Source organism: Triticum dicoccoides, chromosome 2A (assembly GCF_002162155.2).
Source record: "Triticum dicoccoides isolate Atlit2015 ecotype Zavitan chromosome 2A, WEW_v2.0, whole genome shotgun sequence".
Lineage (NCBI taxonomy): Eukaryota > Viridiplantae > Streptophyta > Magnoliopsida > Poales > Poaceae > Triticum > Triticum dicoccoides.
This window is the reverse complement of record NC_041382.1, coordinates 778,805,068-778,823,107: the sequence shown is the minus strand read 5'-3', so window position 1 is coordinate 778,823,107 and position 18,040 is coordinate 778,805,068. Positions and strand designations below refer to the sequence as shown.

The 18,040-nt window shown below is 45.4% G+C and overlaps 3 protein-coding genes across 3 annotated transcripts; 2 read left to right on the top strand and 1 right to left on the bottom strand.

The window, feature by feature from the left end:
- The first annotated feature begins 2,946 nt into the window (after positions 1-2,946).
- Positions 2,947-5,921, top strand: LOC119357239. The gene is made up of 5 exons (XM_037624233.1): positions 2,947-3,146; positions 3,654-3,788; positions 3,911-4,864; positions 4,965-5,120; positions 5,255-5,921. The coding sequence occupies exons 2-5, from the start codon at positions 3,681-3,683 to the stop codon at positions 5,588-5,590; spliced, it is 1,554 nt and encodes a 517-aa protein (XP_037480130.1). The 5' UTR covers positions 2,947-3,146; positions 3,654-3,680; the 3' UTR covers positions 5,591-5,921.
- A 546-nt stretch (positions 5,922-6,467) lies between these two features.
- On the bottom strand, positions 6,468-8,121 carry LOC119357238. The gene is made up of 2 exons (XM_037624232.1): positions 7,945-8,121; positions 6,468-7,414 (listed from the first exon to the last, which is right to left on the bottom strand). The coding sequence occupies exons 1-2, from the start codon at positions 8,032-8,034 to the stop codon at positions 6,719-6,721; spliced, it is 786 nt and encodes a 261-aa protein (XP_037480129.1). The 5' UTR covers positions 8,035-8,121; the 3' UTR covers positions 6,468-6,718.
- Positions 8,122-10,874: 2,753 nt separating this feature from the next.
- LOC119357237 (thioredoxin-like 4, chloroplastic) lies at positions 10,875-12,215 on the top strand. Its single transcript, XM_037624231.1, has 3 exons — positions 10,875-11,349; positions 11,427-11,590; positions 11,848-12,215. Exons 1-3 carry the CDS (start codon positions 10,909-10,911, stop codon positions 11,864-11,866), a joined length of 624 nt encoding a protein of 207 aa, XP_037480128.1. The 5' UTR covers positions 10,875-10,908; the 3' UTR covers positions 11,867-12,215.
- Positions 12,216-18,040: the final 5,825 nt, after the last annotated feature.

Sequence of the window (18,040 nt, the reverse complement as noted above, 5' to 3'; positions counted from 1 at the left end):
ACTCGACGGTTATGATGATGTTCTGGATTATATCTTTACCGAGCTTCCAACTGCGCTTCCTCATGTGCACACGCTACTTCTACTTTTGACTGTTAATCAGGTATGCTCTAGAAACTAGCTCTTTATTTCATTCTTCAATTTCGCCTATATGACATTTGCATTCAGGTGCTTTGTAGACCTGCCATATCGATTGATTCAAAATTAAATATTTGTTGAGTGGCCATGCATTATTTCTGTTCCAGGTAGAAAGGTTCAGTAACACCCACGATTGCTTCATGACTTTGAGGCATCTGAACATGAACCTTGATTTCTTTCTCGGTCCATATGATGACAGCTGGGTTATGGGCTTTGTTAATCTCTTGGAATTAGCACCTCTCTTAGAAGAACTGGAACTGCATGTAAGTGGTCACTCTTAATTATGGTATTTTCCTGCGTGTTCTGCCCACTCGAACAAAGATGTATATTGAAATTAATGGATATATGCCCGTGCAGATGGATCATGATAGATTTTGCTCAGAAAATCCGAGGACAGTGTTAGCGACGCAAGGGCCTCCGCATCGTCATCTCAAGAGTGTCTACATGTCTGGATTTTGTGATGTATTGGGGCTAGCCGAGCTGGCGCTCTACATCCTTAGGAATGCTACTGTGCTTCAACGTATGGTAGTAGATCCTGTGGCAGGGATGATGGATAATGCGTTGATCGAACGTTTCTGTTCGGTCAGCAATGGCGGTAGCAGTGAAGATATTGTTTTTCCAACCGATGGGACTCGGAAATACGTCAACAAGAAGAGGATGTTTGCAAAAAATAACCTTGACAAAGAGGAGTTTTGTCGCGTCCTCACCATTTTATGAGTACTATGCTAGAACTGGACATCCTATCTACAAATGTGGATGAGGAAATCGGCGTGCTGGAAAATAGATCGGGAGCTTCTTTCCCTTCCCTTTTGAGATTCATTCCTGAACCCTGTAAGAAATGCTTTAGACAGGCATGCACAAGCTGATTGATTACAGACAAGTAGTATTAGTATGTCGTCAAGAATACAGTGATTCTTTTTGTATTTTGATCGCGCCCTCGGTTAGGCTGCGTTTTGGAGTTATGAAATTTGGTTGTATGAACTAAAGCCTCAAACTATGGTATGTGGTAATACTCTTTTGATAATAAAATTGGGCAATTAACCAAGATCGAGTTATTGATGTGAGTGCTTTCTACCTACAATTGATCTAACGTCGATTCTTTGCATTACCACAATTCAGAACCAACAAAATCAAAGAAGCTGCCCCTTCTAACACCAGTACAGATTTTTATTTGGGTATGTCCTCCCAATTACTAATTCAACCCCTTCTAACCACTCAAATTTTTGAATGGAGAAATTTGAGAAGTAAATGGAGGGGTGGGGAGAAGAGAATATTGAAACATATTAGTTTAATCTTTCTGGGAATATAAAATACAATATTATGCCTACATTTTGTTAAAATCCTAGTTTGATCTTTTTGAGAATATAAAATTACTGGAGCCCATTCCCGGCTCAAAAGTAATGCTTTTAGGTTTGGGTTATCGGGCCGGACTATCTAACTCTAGTTTTGCTTGTGACAATAGTGATGGTGGCCCCACACCATGAACCCCAAATGGCACAGACTAGGCGCCCCACAAGATGAGAGACACATGGATCCGATGTTGTGCAGTCAAAAGAAGTGATGCACTATGTTCCCGTGTGGTAAGCCAACAACAGATGCGAGCTTGACATCCTGAAATGTGGCACCCTCGATTGTAGAATTCTACTCCCTCCGTTTCTAAATACAAAAAACAACAACAAAGCCTTTAGTCCCAAATAAGATGAGGTAGATCACTAGAGGTGAAACCCATAAGATCTCGCGACCAACTCATTGCTCTGTCACATGGATAGCAAGCTTTTCACGCACCCCTGTGCCATAGCTAGTTCTTTGGTGATAATCCAGTCCTTCAGGTCTCTTTTAACGGACTCCTCCCATGTCAAAATCGGTTTACCCCGACCTCTCTTGACATTCACCGCACGCTTTAGCCGTCTGCTATGCACTGGAGCTTCTGGAGGCCTGCACTGATTCGCTGAATATGCCCAAACAATCTCAGACGATGTTGGACAAGCTTCTCTTCAATTGGTGCTACCCCAACTCTATCTCGTATATCATCATTCCGAACTCTATCCTTCCTCGTGTGGCTACACATCCATCTCAGCCACACTTAACTGTTGAACATGTCGACTGCTCCACAAACACCTTCGTTGGACACGTATTCACCACAAACACCCTCAACCTTATCTCTTCCCTCGTCTTCCTCCTCCTCACGGCTCGACTGCTCCATCCAAATCGAACATCGAACCCCTCTCGGTTGCTCCCCCACAACTCGCAAAGTTGTGGCCATTGATGTTGCAAGCTATCGCCGTCACCAGTGCTATAAGGTGCAGTGGTCTCTGCTCCTATCTCTCTTCTTCATTAGATCCCTCCTCTAGAATCCTCTCTGACGAGGGCTTCTCCCACCTTTGTAGAAGCTGTCATGGATGCGTCTCTCTCCCACAAGCTAGATGCCCAACTTTGTGGCCTACGATCCCCCAAGCGAACATGAGGAAGAGGGGAGCTCTCATGGTCGGCGGCGGATGCTTCAAAGCGAATGATGGGGCTCGCAGCATGACGAGTGGGGTTCACAACATGGTTAGTGCTGCAATTGGTTTCCAACACGACCGGTGTTGCGATGGGGGAGGCCAATTGAACGTCCACATCTGACGGTGATGAAGGCAGCTATAACTCTTAATTATCAGTTGTATGCCGCGTGGCAGCCACCTAAAAATAGCCTTTATTTTGGAAGAACGGTAAAGAAAAATCTGAAACAAGAAAAAACTGGAAACAAGAATTGCTCAGAGATAAAGGTTGGGAGAACATAGCCCACGTTGGATTTGAGATGTGCGGCCCAGATTAATCTCTCTCCCTCTTCGTCCCGGCTGCCAGCACCGCTAGGGTTAGCGCGGCGGCGACCTTCGATCCAGGCGATTAATGGCGCGGTGGTGAGCTCCTGCGTGTTCGCCGGCGGGATTTTCCCTTGCTCCGGCGATCCCGTTGGGAGAGGTTCTTCCCTGTTCGCGCTCCCTTCTCCGTCGCCGCTACTCCATCCATAGGTACCTCAGTTCTAATCCCTGTTAAGGATTGATGGGCGCGTTCCTCAATTCCTCATCTGGTGTGGTGATTTCTGAATGGAGGCTAGGATCTTTGTTAATTATTATCCAGTTCCAATCCCGATCCTACGATCCCCTTGTCAAATTTTTGAATGTTCACATGAGCGATCCCCATTGTTCCTTCAGGCTGATTTTAAACATGAAGTTACTTCAGGTTACTGGTTAATTTATATTCTTCTCCCAGCCAAGGCTATTAACCTATAATGTAAGATATAGTTACAAAAATGAAGAGGAAAATCCTGTGATGTAAGATACCTGATACAAGTTTGTTGCCAAATTATGTTACCTGTTTTGTCCTAGAACAGAGTTGAGTCGGCCGGATTCATGATCACGGTTCCTCTCTGATATCAATGATAACGATGCTTGCCGAAACCAATGATAACGATTGCTTTCTGAAACAATTCACCGTGAGATTTATCTGGTTTGTACTTCTTCTTTGCTGCCACGCAGATCGATCTATCTATCGGATCCACTCTGATGGAGAAACAGAGCAGCCAAGAACTTTCGATCGAAAACAAAAGCGCTGGTTTCAGTAGGGTGGAGAAACCTAAGGTGGCAGAGATTCAGCTTCAACTTCTACCCTATGTAAGGATCTCAACGCCTTATTTACGTCGGGTATTACCGACTCTATTAAAAAGCAGAGTCTTAGCAAGGGGAGCGTGGCTGTTGAATTGGTGCCACAACTTGACTTCTCGTGCTCATTACAGGACGTTTTGCGCGACATACTGTCACGGTTGTCAATCAAGGATGTCGTGAGGATGAGCACGCTTTCTGGTGAATGGAGACAGCAGCGGATATGCCACCCAGATCTGGTCTTCACCAAAGACACCTTTGGCATCAGTACTGACCCAGATCCGGACTTCACCAAAACCATTGATGCCATCATTAGAGACACGGATACTAAACGAGCATCCTGGACTGCTGAATTCATCGTCAATGTGGACAGTGTATTGCGCCCACTGTGGTCTACTTCCACTACAACTACGACTACGCTGGACAAGTTTGCTATCGAATTTGGTCTCCGCAGAAAGCATAAGTATCACATTGATAGATGGGTTAACTTTTCCATTGCGTCAAGGGCCAAGTACATTGCTTTCGATTTCACGTTTGATATCGATTGCGCTGGCCCTGGATGTGACCAGTACAAGGATGTTTTCCTGCTGTGCAAGCTGAGCGGCCCAAGCGGCTCTTGTGTCACATCTCTTGTTCTGGGCTATGTATGGTTAAAGCTGCCCCCCAGTTTCTGCGGTATCACAAACCTTAGGAAACTCACACTAAAAACGGTGTCCATCAGTGGAGGTGATCTCCAGCGCCTGTTGCTAAGTTGTGCTCTTCTCGAGCATATAGACATAGAGTGGTGCTCCCCCTTGTCAAGTTTACGCATAGGGCAGGAACTGTGCAGGTTGCAGTACCTGCGTGTGCGCCGGTCTGAACTGGAAATGTTAGAGTTGCATGCTCCAAATCTTACCAAATTTGAGTTCGACGAAGATCTCGCACAAATTATGCTCAGTGATTGCTTGAGGTTGTCGGAGGCAACCTTTGTATCAAACATGAGGACTCAAGAGTTCAATGATTATGATTTTGATGACTTGGCCTTCACCTTCACCGAGCTTGCTCTTCCTCATGTGCAAAAACTATTTCTACTTTTGAATTTGGACCAGGTCTGCTCTAGAAAGAAGTGCTTTGTTTTACTTTATTTCAAATTTTGCTATCACAAAGTTTAATTATTAATTTTGTATCCGTGCACTGTTTCTCTTCCAGGTGCTAAGATTCGGTGACAACCAGACTAGCTTCATCAATTTGAGGCATCTGAACATGAACCTTGAGATCGGGTGGGATCCATATGATGATAGTTGGGCAATAGGGTTTATTCATCTTTTGCAATTATCACCTCTCTTAGAAGAATTAGAACTGCATGTAAGTAATTTAACTGTTGATTATGAAAAAAAATTCAACACATTAATTAGGATAGTTATGTCTGTTGCTTCTGTTTAACCCCTGCCCCCCTGAAGAATATTTATAGTAAAATTAACGGATATATGTGTGTGCAGGTTGGTCGTGATAGATTTTGCCCTCCTACTATGAGGATGGTGACGGCTGTGCAAGGGCCTCTGCATCATCACCTGAAGAGAGTCCACATGTCTGGATTTTGTGATGTATTGGGGCTAGCCGAGCTGGCGCTCTACATCCTTGGGAATGCTACTGCACTTGAATGTATGGTGGTAGATCCAGTGGCGTATGCCGAGACTCTTCACACTGATGATATCTATTCAGTCAGCAAGGCTGGTAGTATCGAGGGGGACCATTACCACGTCGATCAGAATAGGATGTTTGCAGAGCAAATCCTTGGCAGTGAGGAGTTCCGTCATATCGTCACCATTTTGTGAAGTACAATGCTGGGGCTGGAGATGCTATTTATATATGCCAACGATGGATGGAATGGGCTTGGTGGAAAAAGGATCGATCGGGAGCTTAATGAAGATTTATAATAATACTCAGAAGGGAAGCATTCATGTACAAGCCGAATGATTGGATGCAGTAGTGTGTGCACCAAAATTCAGTGTTGTGAGCATTTTGGTTGCAATCTGGGTTAACTATGCTTTCTTCTTTTTCGGCGTTGCTATTATGAACATAAGCAGTTGGTAGCAATTTTGAGTGATATATATGTGGTACACTGTCATTAATAAAATCATGGAATCATTCATCCTATTACATGCATGGTCTGTGTATGATACTGTCAAGATTACATCCTATTATATGTTTTCCTTGCTGCAACTAATCTTCCCCCAGTTCCTTCACAATATTACATTCTTCTCTGAACCTTCAAAATCAGAGAAGTCACTCCTTCTAACTACATAGAGATTCTAGTAGTTAAGTTCTAAATAACCACCCACTAATTCACCCTTCTAATTAACTGCAAAAGGGATCTCAACAGATAAATTTTAGTGAGAGGAGAAGAGGGAATATGAAGGGAGTTCTGCATATTTTGGCCTACAGAGTTTGAATTTTGTCTTGCTTGAAAGAATCGCAGACAAAGTTTAATTTTATAAAAAACTCAGAATATTTTCTTGTCGGATAAAAAAAGAAAAATACGGGGACAGAGCCAACCATTAAAGCAGAACATTATCTTAATGTGGAAGAGGGATGCAACCCTTCCAAATTACTTAAGACTTCAAACTTTTTCACTTCTTGAAAAACAAGAAATTAGCAGCTTCTCAACACATACACTTGCAGTGCTGTAACTATATAGGAGCTCCACAAAAGGAGAGGGAACTGCATGCAATGCAACCATGCCATATCAAAACAAATCCATCACTTCAGCAACATTACAGGAAATGACAAAAATGTTTGTCTTACAAGAGCCAATCTAAGACTGTCTAATAAGTATTCATAAATACTTCCAGGCTCATGACATTATTACAAAACCTGTCGATACATACATATCGTTCTTAATTTGTTTCTCCTTGGGACAGGATATTGATCTCCGCACTTCTTGCTGGGGGCTATTATCAGTCTTACTTCCTTACCTTTTTGGGCAGCCGGCATCCATTATGCGCGAGCTGGGTCACGTCATGGACGTACATGATAGGAGACGGGGTTCTCACTCTTTCGCCCCGGAAACCGTCCGCGAAGCCCATGATCACCTTCTTCTTCTTCCTGAAAAAGGAGTATCCTTTCACCTTCACGACGACCGACTTTAGGCCAATCTTGCTGGCGACTCGCCCCATGTGTTCCCCTGTAGCTTCACCAGCATACCGAGCAAGACGAGACCGCCCCTTTCGATCCTCCAAGCAGCCAGCGGAAGCCCCAGCCTTCCTGTTCCCCTTGACGTCCGTCACCGTCACAAAGGTCTTCTTCCCCTTGAGCGTGACGTGGAGAACGTCCCTCTTTACTCGCGGAGCCCCTGCTGGCCGCAGCATTTCCATGTTAAACCGGCCCGACCTGCCACCAGCTGTGAATCCGTTTCCACCCATCCTGGCACCACCGGCTGTGAATCCAATTCCGCCCATCCTGCTATCACCGACTGTGAATCCAACTCCACCCATCCTGCCATCACCGGCTGTGAACACGTTTCCACCCATCCTGCCACCGCCTGCGGTGAATCCGTTCTCAGCAAAGTGAGGGGAAAAACCGCCGCCAGTCTGGTTCTGTGCTTGCATGATGAGGCGGCTCATCGGATCACCGGCGTTCGCAAGGCCCTGCAGTGGGCTCTGCAAAAGCACAAATCGAGATTCAAATTGTATCAAGCACCAGATAACAAGATGGACCACTCTGTTCATGTCTAGGCAAAACTGGGTAAAAGAGCAGGAGTATATAGCAATGCGGCTGTAAGAATTAAGATCAAATAATAAGATTTATGGCTATAGTAGCAAGCATTTGTGGTCAATAACATCAACAGCACTGGACTTAGTTAATTTGGTAGGTTAGTTGGCAATGGCAAAGGGGCCGGCACCCTCAGAACAGCAGTAAACAAGGACATATATGATGGCAAGAACACCTCTGTTTTCTTCTTCTTTCATTCCCCATGAAATGAAATAACATCGCAGTTGAATTGGTAGGAAGCACGCGCGCATTTGCCTAGCTCACGAATCTATCCTATCTCTCTGTTTCATTTCAAGATTCACTTCACCTGCCTACCTTCCTCGCTACCATCGTATTGCGAGTTAGATGGATCTGGATCGAGTTTCTTGCGGGGAAATGCAATGGAAGGAAGGGAGGGATGGGGAGCTGGCGAACGTACCTTGTCAGTGGACAGCAGCCGCTGGGCGCCCGGTGAGGAGAGCGGCCGCAGGAGCGCTCGGCCGGCGAGCCCAAGCGCCCTCGCCGCCATCGCCGTCTGCTGGCCGGGAGGAGGACGAGATCCGGTCGTGGCCGCGGCGGCGACGAGAAACCCTCGATTGAATTTTCTGGTCGTGTGATTTAGGCCGTCTTTCCTTCTTGGGCTTTAACTGGACCTGCCTACCGTTTAGTGCCCACATCAAATGTTCTTACTTGTCTCAAAAACAAATACTTGTTTCCCAAAAAAATTCGAATTTTCTGACTATATTCTCAAAAACCAAATAGCAAATGTTCTGATTTTTTTTACTTCTGAAAAAACATGTTCTGGCTTATTATTTTTATTCCTAAAAAAAACATGTCTGAACTTTTAATTTTTTTTCTAGCTATCAGTGTTGTGCGGGTTGACCATTGGCCAAGGATAGTCATGTAATTGTAACTATTGTGACAGATGAATTTATTTTTATTATTATATTGCTTGTTCTGATGTTCTCTCTTCTTTTTCATATGAACATTTACGAATCGTAAGATCTTTATTTGTATTCCCATTTGAAGGACGTAAGTAAAATACACCAAAAAAATCCACGTCAAAAGAGCTAATAAATTCGACGTCTGATTAGTTTTACATTTCTTTTATTTTTTAGGACAAACTCTATTTATTTTGTACTTACACTCTTCGCCATTGATTGCCTACAATGGTTAGCATCGGGACTAGCTGAACAAGAACAATGCATCTAACATACTAGCATACTAGAATGGACTAACCATGAAGCTCATCACATGTAATACTAGCACATAAGCATCGATCTACCACAACACCATGAACATCATCATCACTGCAATCAAGCAAAATCTACCATACTACCAAGTACCAACACAACACCACTAGCATATGATCTACCACATCCTGACCCAACATCATGAAGCAGTACTTGCATAACATGTCATACTACCTTTAGATCTACTCTAATCTACCAAATGATCACATATATAAGCTACAAAAACTAGGGTGTAATGGTACTTAAAGCCATCGGGGGAGCGGGGAGGGGGAAGGAAACAAGTCGGAGAATAGGAGGAAGAAGTATCGACGTCGTCGACCATCGATGGACGTAGAAGATAACACCACCGGCCTGCTCATCGGTGAACAAGCTTCTCGGGACAAAGAGCTTGAGGATGGGGAGGGGGTTGGGGTGGTGAGCCGAAGGGGGTTAAATAGGGTAACAGGCGGGGATCAACCGGAGGTGACAAAGTTACTCCAGCCATTTTTTCCGAGGGACGCATGCGTGTTCGTGCCATCCCCGCGCCATGTTTTCTCTCCCTGCATGTAGTGAGTCTGGCTCCTTGGAAACAATCGACTCAGGCGTTCCTTGAGCGCTAGCCTGAGATGTGCGTCAAAGTTTGTGTGGCCCACTTTGATGATGTAACCCAACTAACCAAACTGGCAAATTTGCTCCCAAGAGCCAGCACGGGGCTTACGAGCAACCATACACGCCCCAAGGGGACCTCCTATACGACACATTTTGCGTCAAAAGAGCGGCACGGCGCATACAGAAGCCCAACTGGGTCGTAGCGAATGGCACTATAATCTAATCGGTGCAGCGTAAAAAATCCTAAAATAGCAGTGCATTCTCATGGGTTCAAACTCACGATCGCTCATCTCATACTGCTTGTTGCTAGCCACTGAAGCTGGTGAGCATTCATGACTGTTTGTAGTGCAGAGACTTTATGAACTGACAAGAGAGGCGGGTCAAACATTTATGAACTTTTTCGAATATTTTCTAAAGATTGAAATTTTATTTTCTGGAAAAGAAAACAAAATTTGAAATTCTGAACAAGTTTTGGAAAAATTAAACAAAAATTGAAGTTTTGAACTTTCTGAAAGCATGAAAAAAGGAATTCCAAACAATTCATGTATTTTTTAATCATTTTTTGAAAAAGTGAAATTCTGAAATATAATAACTAAAAACATGATTTTTTTAAAACTTCAAAAAAAAATATAAGAACGAATTTGTTTTATAATTTTTGATCAATTTTGAAATATTTGATTTTTAAAATGGAACAATTTTTTAAATTCTAAAAAAATGATAACATTAATAGAAAAATTGAAATTCTGTTTTTAAAGAATCAAAGATTTTTGTAATTTTTAAACATTTTTGATGTACTGACCTTTTTTGAAAATTTCGAATTTATGGTAAAAAAAAGTAAAAATAAACGAAAAAGGGAAAAACCAAAAGAAAAAGAAAAAGAAAAAGAAAAAACTAGCTAAAAATGGCTCAGGAACCTTCTAGAAGATTCCCAAACCGATAAAAACCAGTTGAGGTTCTCATAACCAGAACGAAGCTATGCACACCGCTAAAATGGATCAGCCCAATTGCTCAATATGTCGACCATACCTGTGCGAATCAGTAATACTTGACAGAGAGAGAGAGCGCATCACATAGGGTTTTTCCTCCCAAGCGCAAGCCATGAGCCGTAAACAGCGAGCCCGCCATTTAATTGTGTGTGATTTTTGCATGGCATTTAAATTGTTGATGTGAAGTGTGATACCGCTTAGTACCAGAATTGAATTTTAGACTTGATTCTTTAAAACGTTTTTTATTTTTTTTTAAACTAGTACTTCCCCATCCAGAATTACTTGTCGCAAAATAGATAGAAATGGATGTATCTAAAACTAAAAATACGTCTAGATACATCCATTTCTACGACCAATAATTCCGGATAGAGGAGTACAGTACAAGGCAAAAATATCCATGCAAAAAAAAGGGGAAAATATCAAGGACCAAATCAATCCCAGCCACAAACGTAGATCTTCTTCTACCTTCTCTCCTAAGACTTTTTCGTAAAAAAAAGGGAAGAAAAAAGAATCCCACGCAATATCCACAACACCACCTCAAGACAGCAGCCACCACAAATCCACGAGAATGCAGCCATGATCGGCTCCTTCCTCCCCCTCCCCACCACCACCACCTCCGGCCGCTGCCTTCCGCCCCGCGCCACCGCCACCACCACCCTCCCCTTCCCAACAGCCCCGCTCCGTATCCGCCGCCGCCGGATCCGCGTCTCCGTATCGTCGTCGTCGGAGAGCAAGGAGGAGGGCGCGGGGAGCACCAACGGGTCGCTGCCGGGGCTTCCCCCCGTGGGGGAGGAGGAGGAGGAGGACGAGTCCTGCCCGGTGGAGTGCGTGACGGAGTTCAAGACGGACGAGGAGTTCAGCCGGTTCCTGGAGCGGTCGAGGGCGACGGGCGCGCTGGTGGTGGTGGACTTCTTCCGGCCGTCCTGCGGCAGCTGCAAGTACATCGAGCAGGGCTTCATGAAGCTCTGCAAGGGCTCCGGCGACCACGGCTCCCCCGTCATCTTCCTCAAGCACAACGTCCGACCCTTCTTACACCAGCAAATCTTGAGTAGTCAAAAAATTATCTTATTTGCATCTGAAAGAGAAGCTTGCAGGTGATTGATGAGTACGACGAGCAGTCGGAGGTGGCGGACCGGCTGCGCATCAAGGTGGTGCCGCTCTTCCATTTCTACAAGGCCGGGGTCCTGGTGGAGTCCTTCGCCACCAGGGACAAGGACAGGATCACCGCCGCCATTGCCAAGTACACCCAACCTGATGAGTAAGCACAAGCATGCATCACACGCACGAATCCATTGTTTATGAGCCTCTAAGTTGATAAGATCTCCTTGATTAATCGCCTACACATGCTTAATTACCTTGGAAACTGTTTTTTTTATAATGCTCCTTGGAAACAGTTAGTGAAATGAATGACACATGAATCTGCTCCTATGAATTAACTAATTCTCTTAGTATTAACCTGAAGATCTCTGTATATCCCGATCCCGACTGATCTATGTAGGCATTTCCCTTTTGCAGGCAGGAGCCGGAGGAGTAATTTCTACTCCAAATACGTACATACATCAAGAGCCATCTAGCTAGCCTGGTAATCAATCCAGTGGTCTGCCAAAGCTAGCTAGCTAAATGAACCTGCATTGTAGCAGGAAAAACTAAACTGGGATTGGTCGTAATAATAAAGCAGAGTATATCATGAAATAGTTGTATGCAAAGGGATCCATGTAGAATGGTCGAGGATAGATCCTGGTGGATTACTCAATGCCATTCCCGATCCAGCGACCCCTCGTTGCAAGATTTCAGTATTTGACGACCTGATCATTTCAACACCTGAATGAATTCTACTCTGTTTTTGTCCGGAAACAGAGTTCTATTCTATGTGTTTTTGCCTCGGAACAAATTAAGTTGAAATGGTGTGATTCACGATTGCTTGATGAAAACTATAGGGACACAACGCTTTATCTAGCTTGTGCTTCCTCGCTGACACACATATACACTCGCATCTATATCAGTGTACCCCCATTGATAAACTAGGTCGGCAAGAATGCTTCAACAAAGTAACTGATGACCCACAAGTATAGGGATCAATCGTAGTCCTTTTGATAAGTAAGAGTGTCGAACCCAACGAGTAGCAGAAGGAAATGACAAGCGGTTTTCAGCAATGTATTCTCTGCAAATGCTGTAGATAACAGTGATAGATAGTTTTGTAGCAACATAATTCGTAACGAGCAACAAGTAACAATAGTAGCAAAGGTGCAGCAACGTAGCTCAATCCTTTTTATAGCAAAGGATAGGCCGTAATGTTCTTTTATAACAAACAAAACGTTTTTGAGGACATCTAGTCACTGGACCTAATTCCTTGAGGGCAGAGTCTCAAACGGAGGAATCCATTGAAAGAGGACATGTTGGCGACGTCCATCCAGATTGATTTTGCGATCAATACAACGATGTCGGCGGTGGCTAATTGCGAGTGCCCTCATGCTAATGCTTCCTCCGCTGCCGGTAGACCAGAGGACGAGTCCCCTTGGGCTTCTGTCCTTGCAGATTTGGCCCGCCTTGTGGGCTGGAGGGTGTTTCAAGAGACCTCCTCGACTACGTCCGGTTCGGCGCCGTTTGCTCTGCCTAGCATTCAGCTACGACCTCTCCACGCGGCCGTCACATCACTGATCCATGGTTTCATCCCAGGCGGTGGATGATGCTGCCTGAGGGCCATGGCCTTCACCCTGCCGGCAAGAAACATTTTTTCAACCTTTCTACTGGAGTCGCCATCGAGTTCCTCTTCTTGCGGATCCCCTTGTTCTTTGCCTGGTTGATGGACAAACTTTTGCCTCTCGATTGTAACCCTATTCTTCTTTCCCTACTAATAAAGCACGGAGTGCTTCTGCCCGTCCGTCGTCGGCGTTTTTGCGAAAAAGCCCCTCGGTTTCAGGAAATCAACCCGCAGTCCAAAAATAAGTCATAAGTCAATCGAACCGGTACAGGTGAGATAAAAAACAACCGCTCGACCCTGCCTCCTAATCCTATCTCCAACTCCAGCGCTCCAGCCCCGCGGCCGCGCGCCGCCTCCCCAATCCCATCGCTCCGCCGCCTTCCATCTCCCATCGTCCTCCACCTCCAGCCATCCCTAGCGTAGTCCACCTTCTCTTCTCTACCTTCCTAGCCAGGTCGGCGCAGCTAATGGTGCTGGTGTCAAGGAGCGCAGCTGCAGCGAGGGGCTGCACGGCGAGGGAGTTGGGGAGGAGGAGAGTCGCGGCGAGGGCAGCGGCGAGCACGATGAGCGGCAAGAAGAGCCTGCCATGCCGCGCCAGGAGGAGGGTGACGTCCTTCCAAGGGCGACCGCCGAAGTTGGGCTGCCGCCTCGCTTCTTCAGTCATCAGTCGTTCAGATGGGCCTGCCAGGACCTGCACCTTTCTCATGCCTGTGCTAAAATTTCAAATATCTATTAATAGTCCCACCCTGCTCTTTTACATGAAATCTTACGAACTTATATACACTCATGCGTTGCAAGATCAACAAGCCAAAAAAGAGAGGATGAGAGGTGCCTGCCGCATGTATTATGCGTCACCAATCAAAAATGAACAAAAGGAGGAGAGGCGCATAATGGAAAGAAAGGTCTCAGTTAAATTGCCAGTCATGGAAAAGAACAGTGTTGGGGGCATTCACCGGAGCCAGCATGGCCGGCCGCCAGATCTGGCGAGCAACCGAGCCATTGCACACCGGCTCCGTTGCCCGCAGCCACCCACCGGGGTGAGCTACACCACCACGGCACGGGGACTCCGCCCCGGCCCCCGTGCACCGACGAGCACGCCGCCTCGGGCCCTGTGCACCGACGAGCACGCCGCCACCACCCCAGCTGTTGCAGCAAACACGCCGGCGCGGCCAGCCGGCTGGCTAGCCACCGTGGGCGAGAAGAGGAGAGCATCGCTTGGCTGGTGTTAGTGGATGGAGAAGAGAAGGACGAGCTACTTTGGGCGATTAGGTAGCAGAAGGAGGAAGATGGGGGGCGGAGTGGCGCCGGAGTGATGGATAAGAGGAGCGGCGCTGTGTGGATAGGAAGGGGGCACGCAGTGGGCCGTCGGTGGGGATATTTCTGGGTGTGCATGTTGCTTTTTTTTTTAATCAAAACTGTATGAACAGGAACTATGGAAGCTGCTGGATGCGGCATCCAGGCGGCTGGAACGGGACCAGAATGTGGTGTGCATGCACGTGCCTTCATACTGGGATTGATGTACTACTACTAACCAGACCAAGATGAGTAGTAAGTACTGTGGTATTTATGTTGATTCAAGTTTGAGGTAGTCTGCTGACTCGAATTGTTCAGAGCTATTCGTCGGTGTATATCAATCAAGGGACCCGTGTTGTTATGTTTGATTGTGCTTTAGTCTTGTTGTAGGATTCAAAAAAATTGTACAATTTTGGTCGTTTTTCGTTTATACTTTCGCTATTTTCATCCACAAATTTTAATTTTGAATTGTCCTTTTCATCCGAGATTTTCCGAAAAAAGTTCAAAATTCGCCCATTTCGTTCAAGGGCAGTAAAATTTACAAAACGAAACATAAAACCTTGGCTGCATGCTATGCGTGCTAGCACCGATTACAATTCTTTTTTCCTGATGAGCACAAATTATAATTACTTGCTGTTGTTTGTTGTTATTGTTATAATTTAATATTCATGCTTGCCAGATCTTAGGAATACATTATCAGATAGGCTAACTAAAAGTGAGTGATTATTGGAAAGAAATCATTCTTAAGGTAGAAGATATTAGGGGCTCACTGTTACTTGTTGATCATCAAGATATTCCTTAAGTCTGAATGTCATCGATGTCGTTGGTGAGATAGGCAAGAGAGAGGAGGGATGAATAGTAGAGAGACCGTGACAATGGTGCAGCTTGCTCACGTACTATTTCGCCCCACACGCCAATTGGGAGGGAGGAGCTCTTGCCTTTAGGACGTGAAAACTGAAAAGGACACGAACACCGTCCATAGCTGGATAAGGGTTAGGCGATGTTGTACTAATATATATACACACAGATTAGGGCACACACGGGAAACTCAAAAAATGTGTTTCATGTCCGACTTATGAATTATCCTTTTGATTACACCTTTTGTGGTATATAAATTATTACAACATCACATATTTAATTTATTGGGTTAGGACGTGTGTGTTTTTTCTCCCGTTGCAACGCACGGGCATTTTTGCTAGTATGGAATAAAACTCTTTCCTTGCAAACAAAGCTTAACTTTTTTTAGCGTAACATTTTTTAGGAGAATTTTGGATCCAATATTTCTAGACCCGTGAGCAAATAGACATCGGAACAAAAGCCCAACTCAACCATCCCGAGGCCAGGCCTTATGTTAAAAAACAAACCGGCCAGGCCCAGGCAGGCTAATTTGTTGAAGATACTCGTACGAGCGTTGGTACCCGTAGGCTACGCTAGGGTAAAACAGAAAACTACGAAATCGATCGGGGTTCGAGATCGATGGATGTCTTCCTCCTCGCTTCGCAATGGCCCACCGGCCATTACCACCGCCAGCTCCGGCGACGTCTCGCCGTGGACGACCCTGCACGGGGATCTGGTCCGCGTTGTCGGATGGCGGGTGCTCGCCGGGGACCTGCTCGACTACGTCCGCTTCCGTGCCGTTTGCCGGTACTGGCGGTCCAGCACAGTCTGCCCGCGCGGCCGTGGAATAGTCGATCCGCGGTTCCACCCGCGCCGCTGGATGATGCTGCCCGAAGGGCACGGGCTCCATCCCCGGGAACGCAGCAAAAAACGTTTCTTCAACCTGTCCAGTGGAGCTTTCGTCCGCCCTCGACTTCCGCTTCTCAGAGACCACTTCGTCCTCTGCCCAGCCGAGGGCCTGTTCGTCATCGTGCCAGGGCGGCAATACGGCGACAGTGTATGCCTCCTCCACCCTTTCACTGGGGACGTTGTGGAACTCCCGGAAAACATAACTCTCCCAGTAGACATAACTCTAACAGAAATCTTGCGACCAATCTCGTTACCGGCCAATGCGTTTGCGGCTGTGAGCACGAGTCCGGATGGAGTCGTCTGGGTCATGATCGCGTTCCAGAATACACCGTTCATACTCCTTGCTAGCACAAGGCACAAGCGGTGGAGTATATCTGCCTTACCCTTCCACCCACATGCGAGCCCATTATCATTCAAAGGAAAACTTTACATGTTGCAGGAGCAGAGATCTAGCTCGGATCTAAATATTTTCCGGATCGACCCACCTTGGCAAGAGCATTCAACGACATCGGGTTTACCTTGGTCTTCCTGGTTGTCACCCAAGTTGGTTGCCACATGTCCGGCGGATAAGTTCCCCATGCCAGAGCTGGTTGAATGCGACTCTGAGATCCTGGTGCTTGGCAATATAGAAGCTACACAGTCGATGCACATTTACAGATTAGTGGATCTTGCCCAAGAAAAGTTTGTCCCAGTAAAAAGTATTGGAGGAAATGCTCTTTTGATTGATACTAACAGGAACCCGAGTTTTAGTTTCCCGGCGGTGCCTGCCATCACGGGTGATACCATTGTGTTTGGAGATCGCATCTTTGCTAAATATATTTTGCAATACCACCTCAGCAGCGATACCTGGTCATCAAGAGTTGGGGGATGTGAAGAACATGGTTGTAGCATGGAGTGCTGTACTTGTAGCCTCATTGACCATATGTGCAATATCTGTCGTTGCGTTTCTAAGTGGTGAGCTACTTTTTGCACCCGCCCAAACTTATTTAGTTCACACAAAATTTTTTGAGTCGTAGTTCAGACAACTTAGTTGGCGTGTTAATGATTGCCCTCCTATATATGCATGCAGGAACACAGGTGGTAGAAAAACCAGTTCAGCCAGTTCCAATAATAACCATTTCATTGCCAACAATAATGCAAGGCATATCTAGGCTAGGTGAACCATGGGTGGCAATATGCATGGAGCAAGTTAAATTTGAACTCTAATACCCTGGTTCTTCTTATATATACGCAGGTGTATATCCTTTGTTCACAAGCCCGACTCTTCTAGGTGGTCTTGCACCCATGTCTGGACCATGGGTGGAAATATGCATGGAGCCAATTAAATTGGAATTGTAATACCCTGATTCTTCTTATATATACCCAACAATAGTCGAATAATCTATAGCTGGCGTTCACAAGCCCGACTCTTCTAGGTGGTCTTGCACCCATGTCTTTTGGGATGAACTATTGCTCTGTAATCCTTTTGCTTGCCTGCGTGCAACACACCTCGCTGTGTTTGGTGGAAATTAGTCTGTTTGAGCACCACTATGTAGATCCTAGCTTTTGCTTTTTCAGTCTTTAATCTCTTTGTAATTCTTGGCAGCCTTAGGCTGAGATCTTGTATCATTGCTGGTTTCGTTTTTCAATGAGGAATGGAGCCGGGGAGGTTGCGTCCCTGTTCATCTGGAAAAAAAAAATACCAATTTTTAAAATCATACTTACCGCAGATGGTTTTGCTGAGTCTCGGTCGACTGAGACTCCATTATGTCTCAGTCAATACTATATTCCTTTGATCTTGCATGGAGATTCATACAAAAAAATCTTTCTTATTTTGTTCTTTTTTCTTTTTTTATATACCATGTCACTGGACTGACACTTGATTAAGTCTTAGTCGACTGAGACCTAGCCACACCTTATCATAGGAGTGTTTTTTTTTTCATTTTAGAAAACACAAATTGATGTGTGACAAAATTTTAATCAGACCAT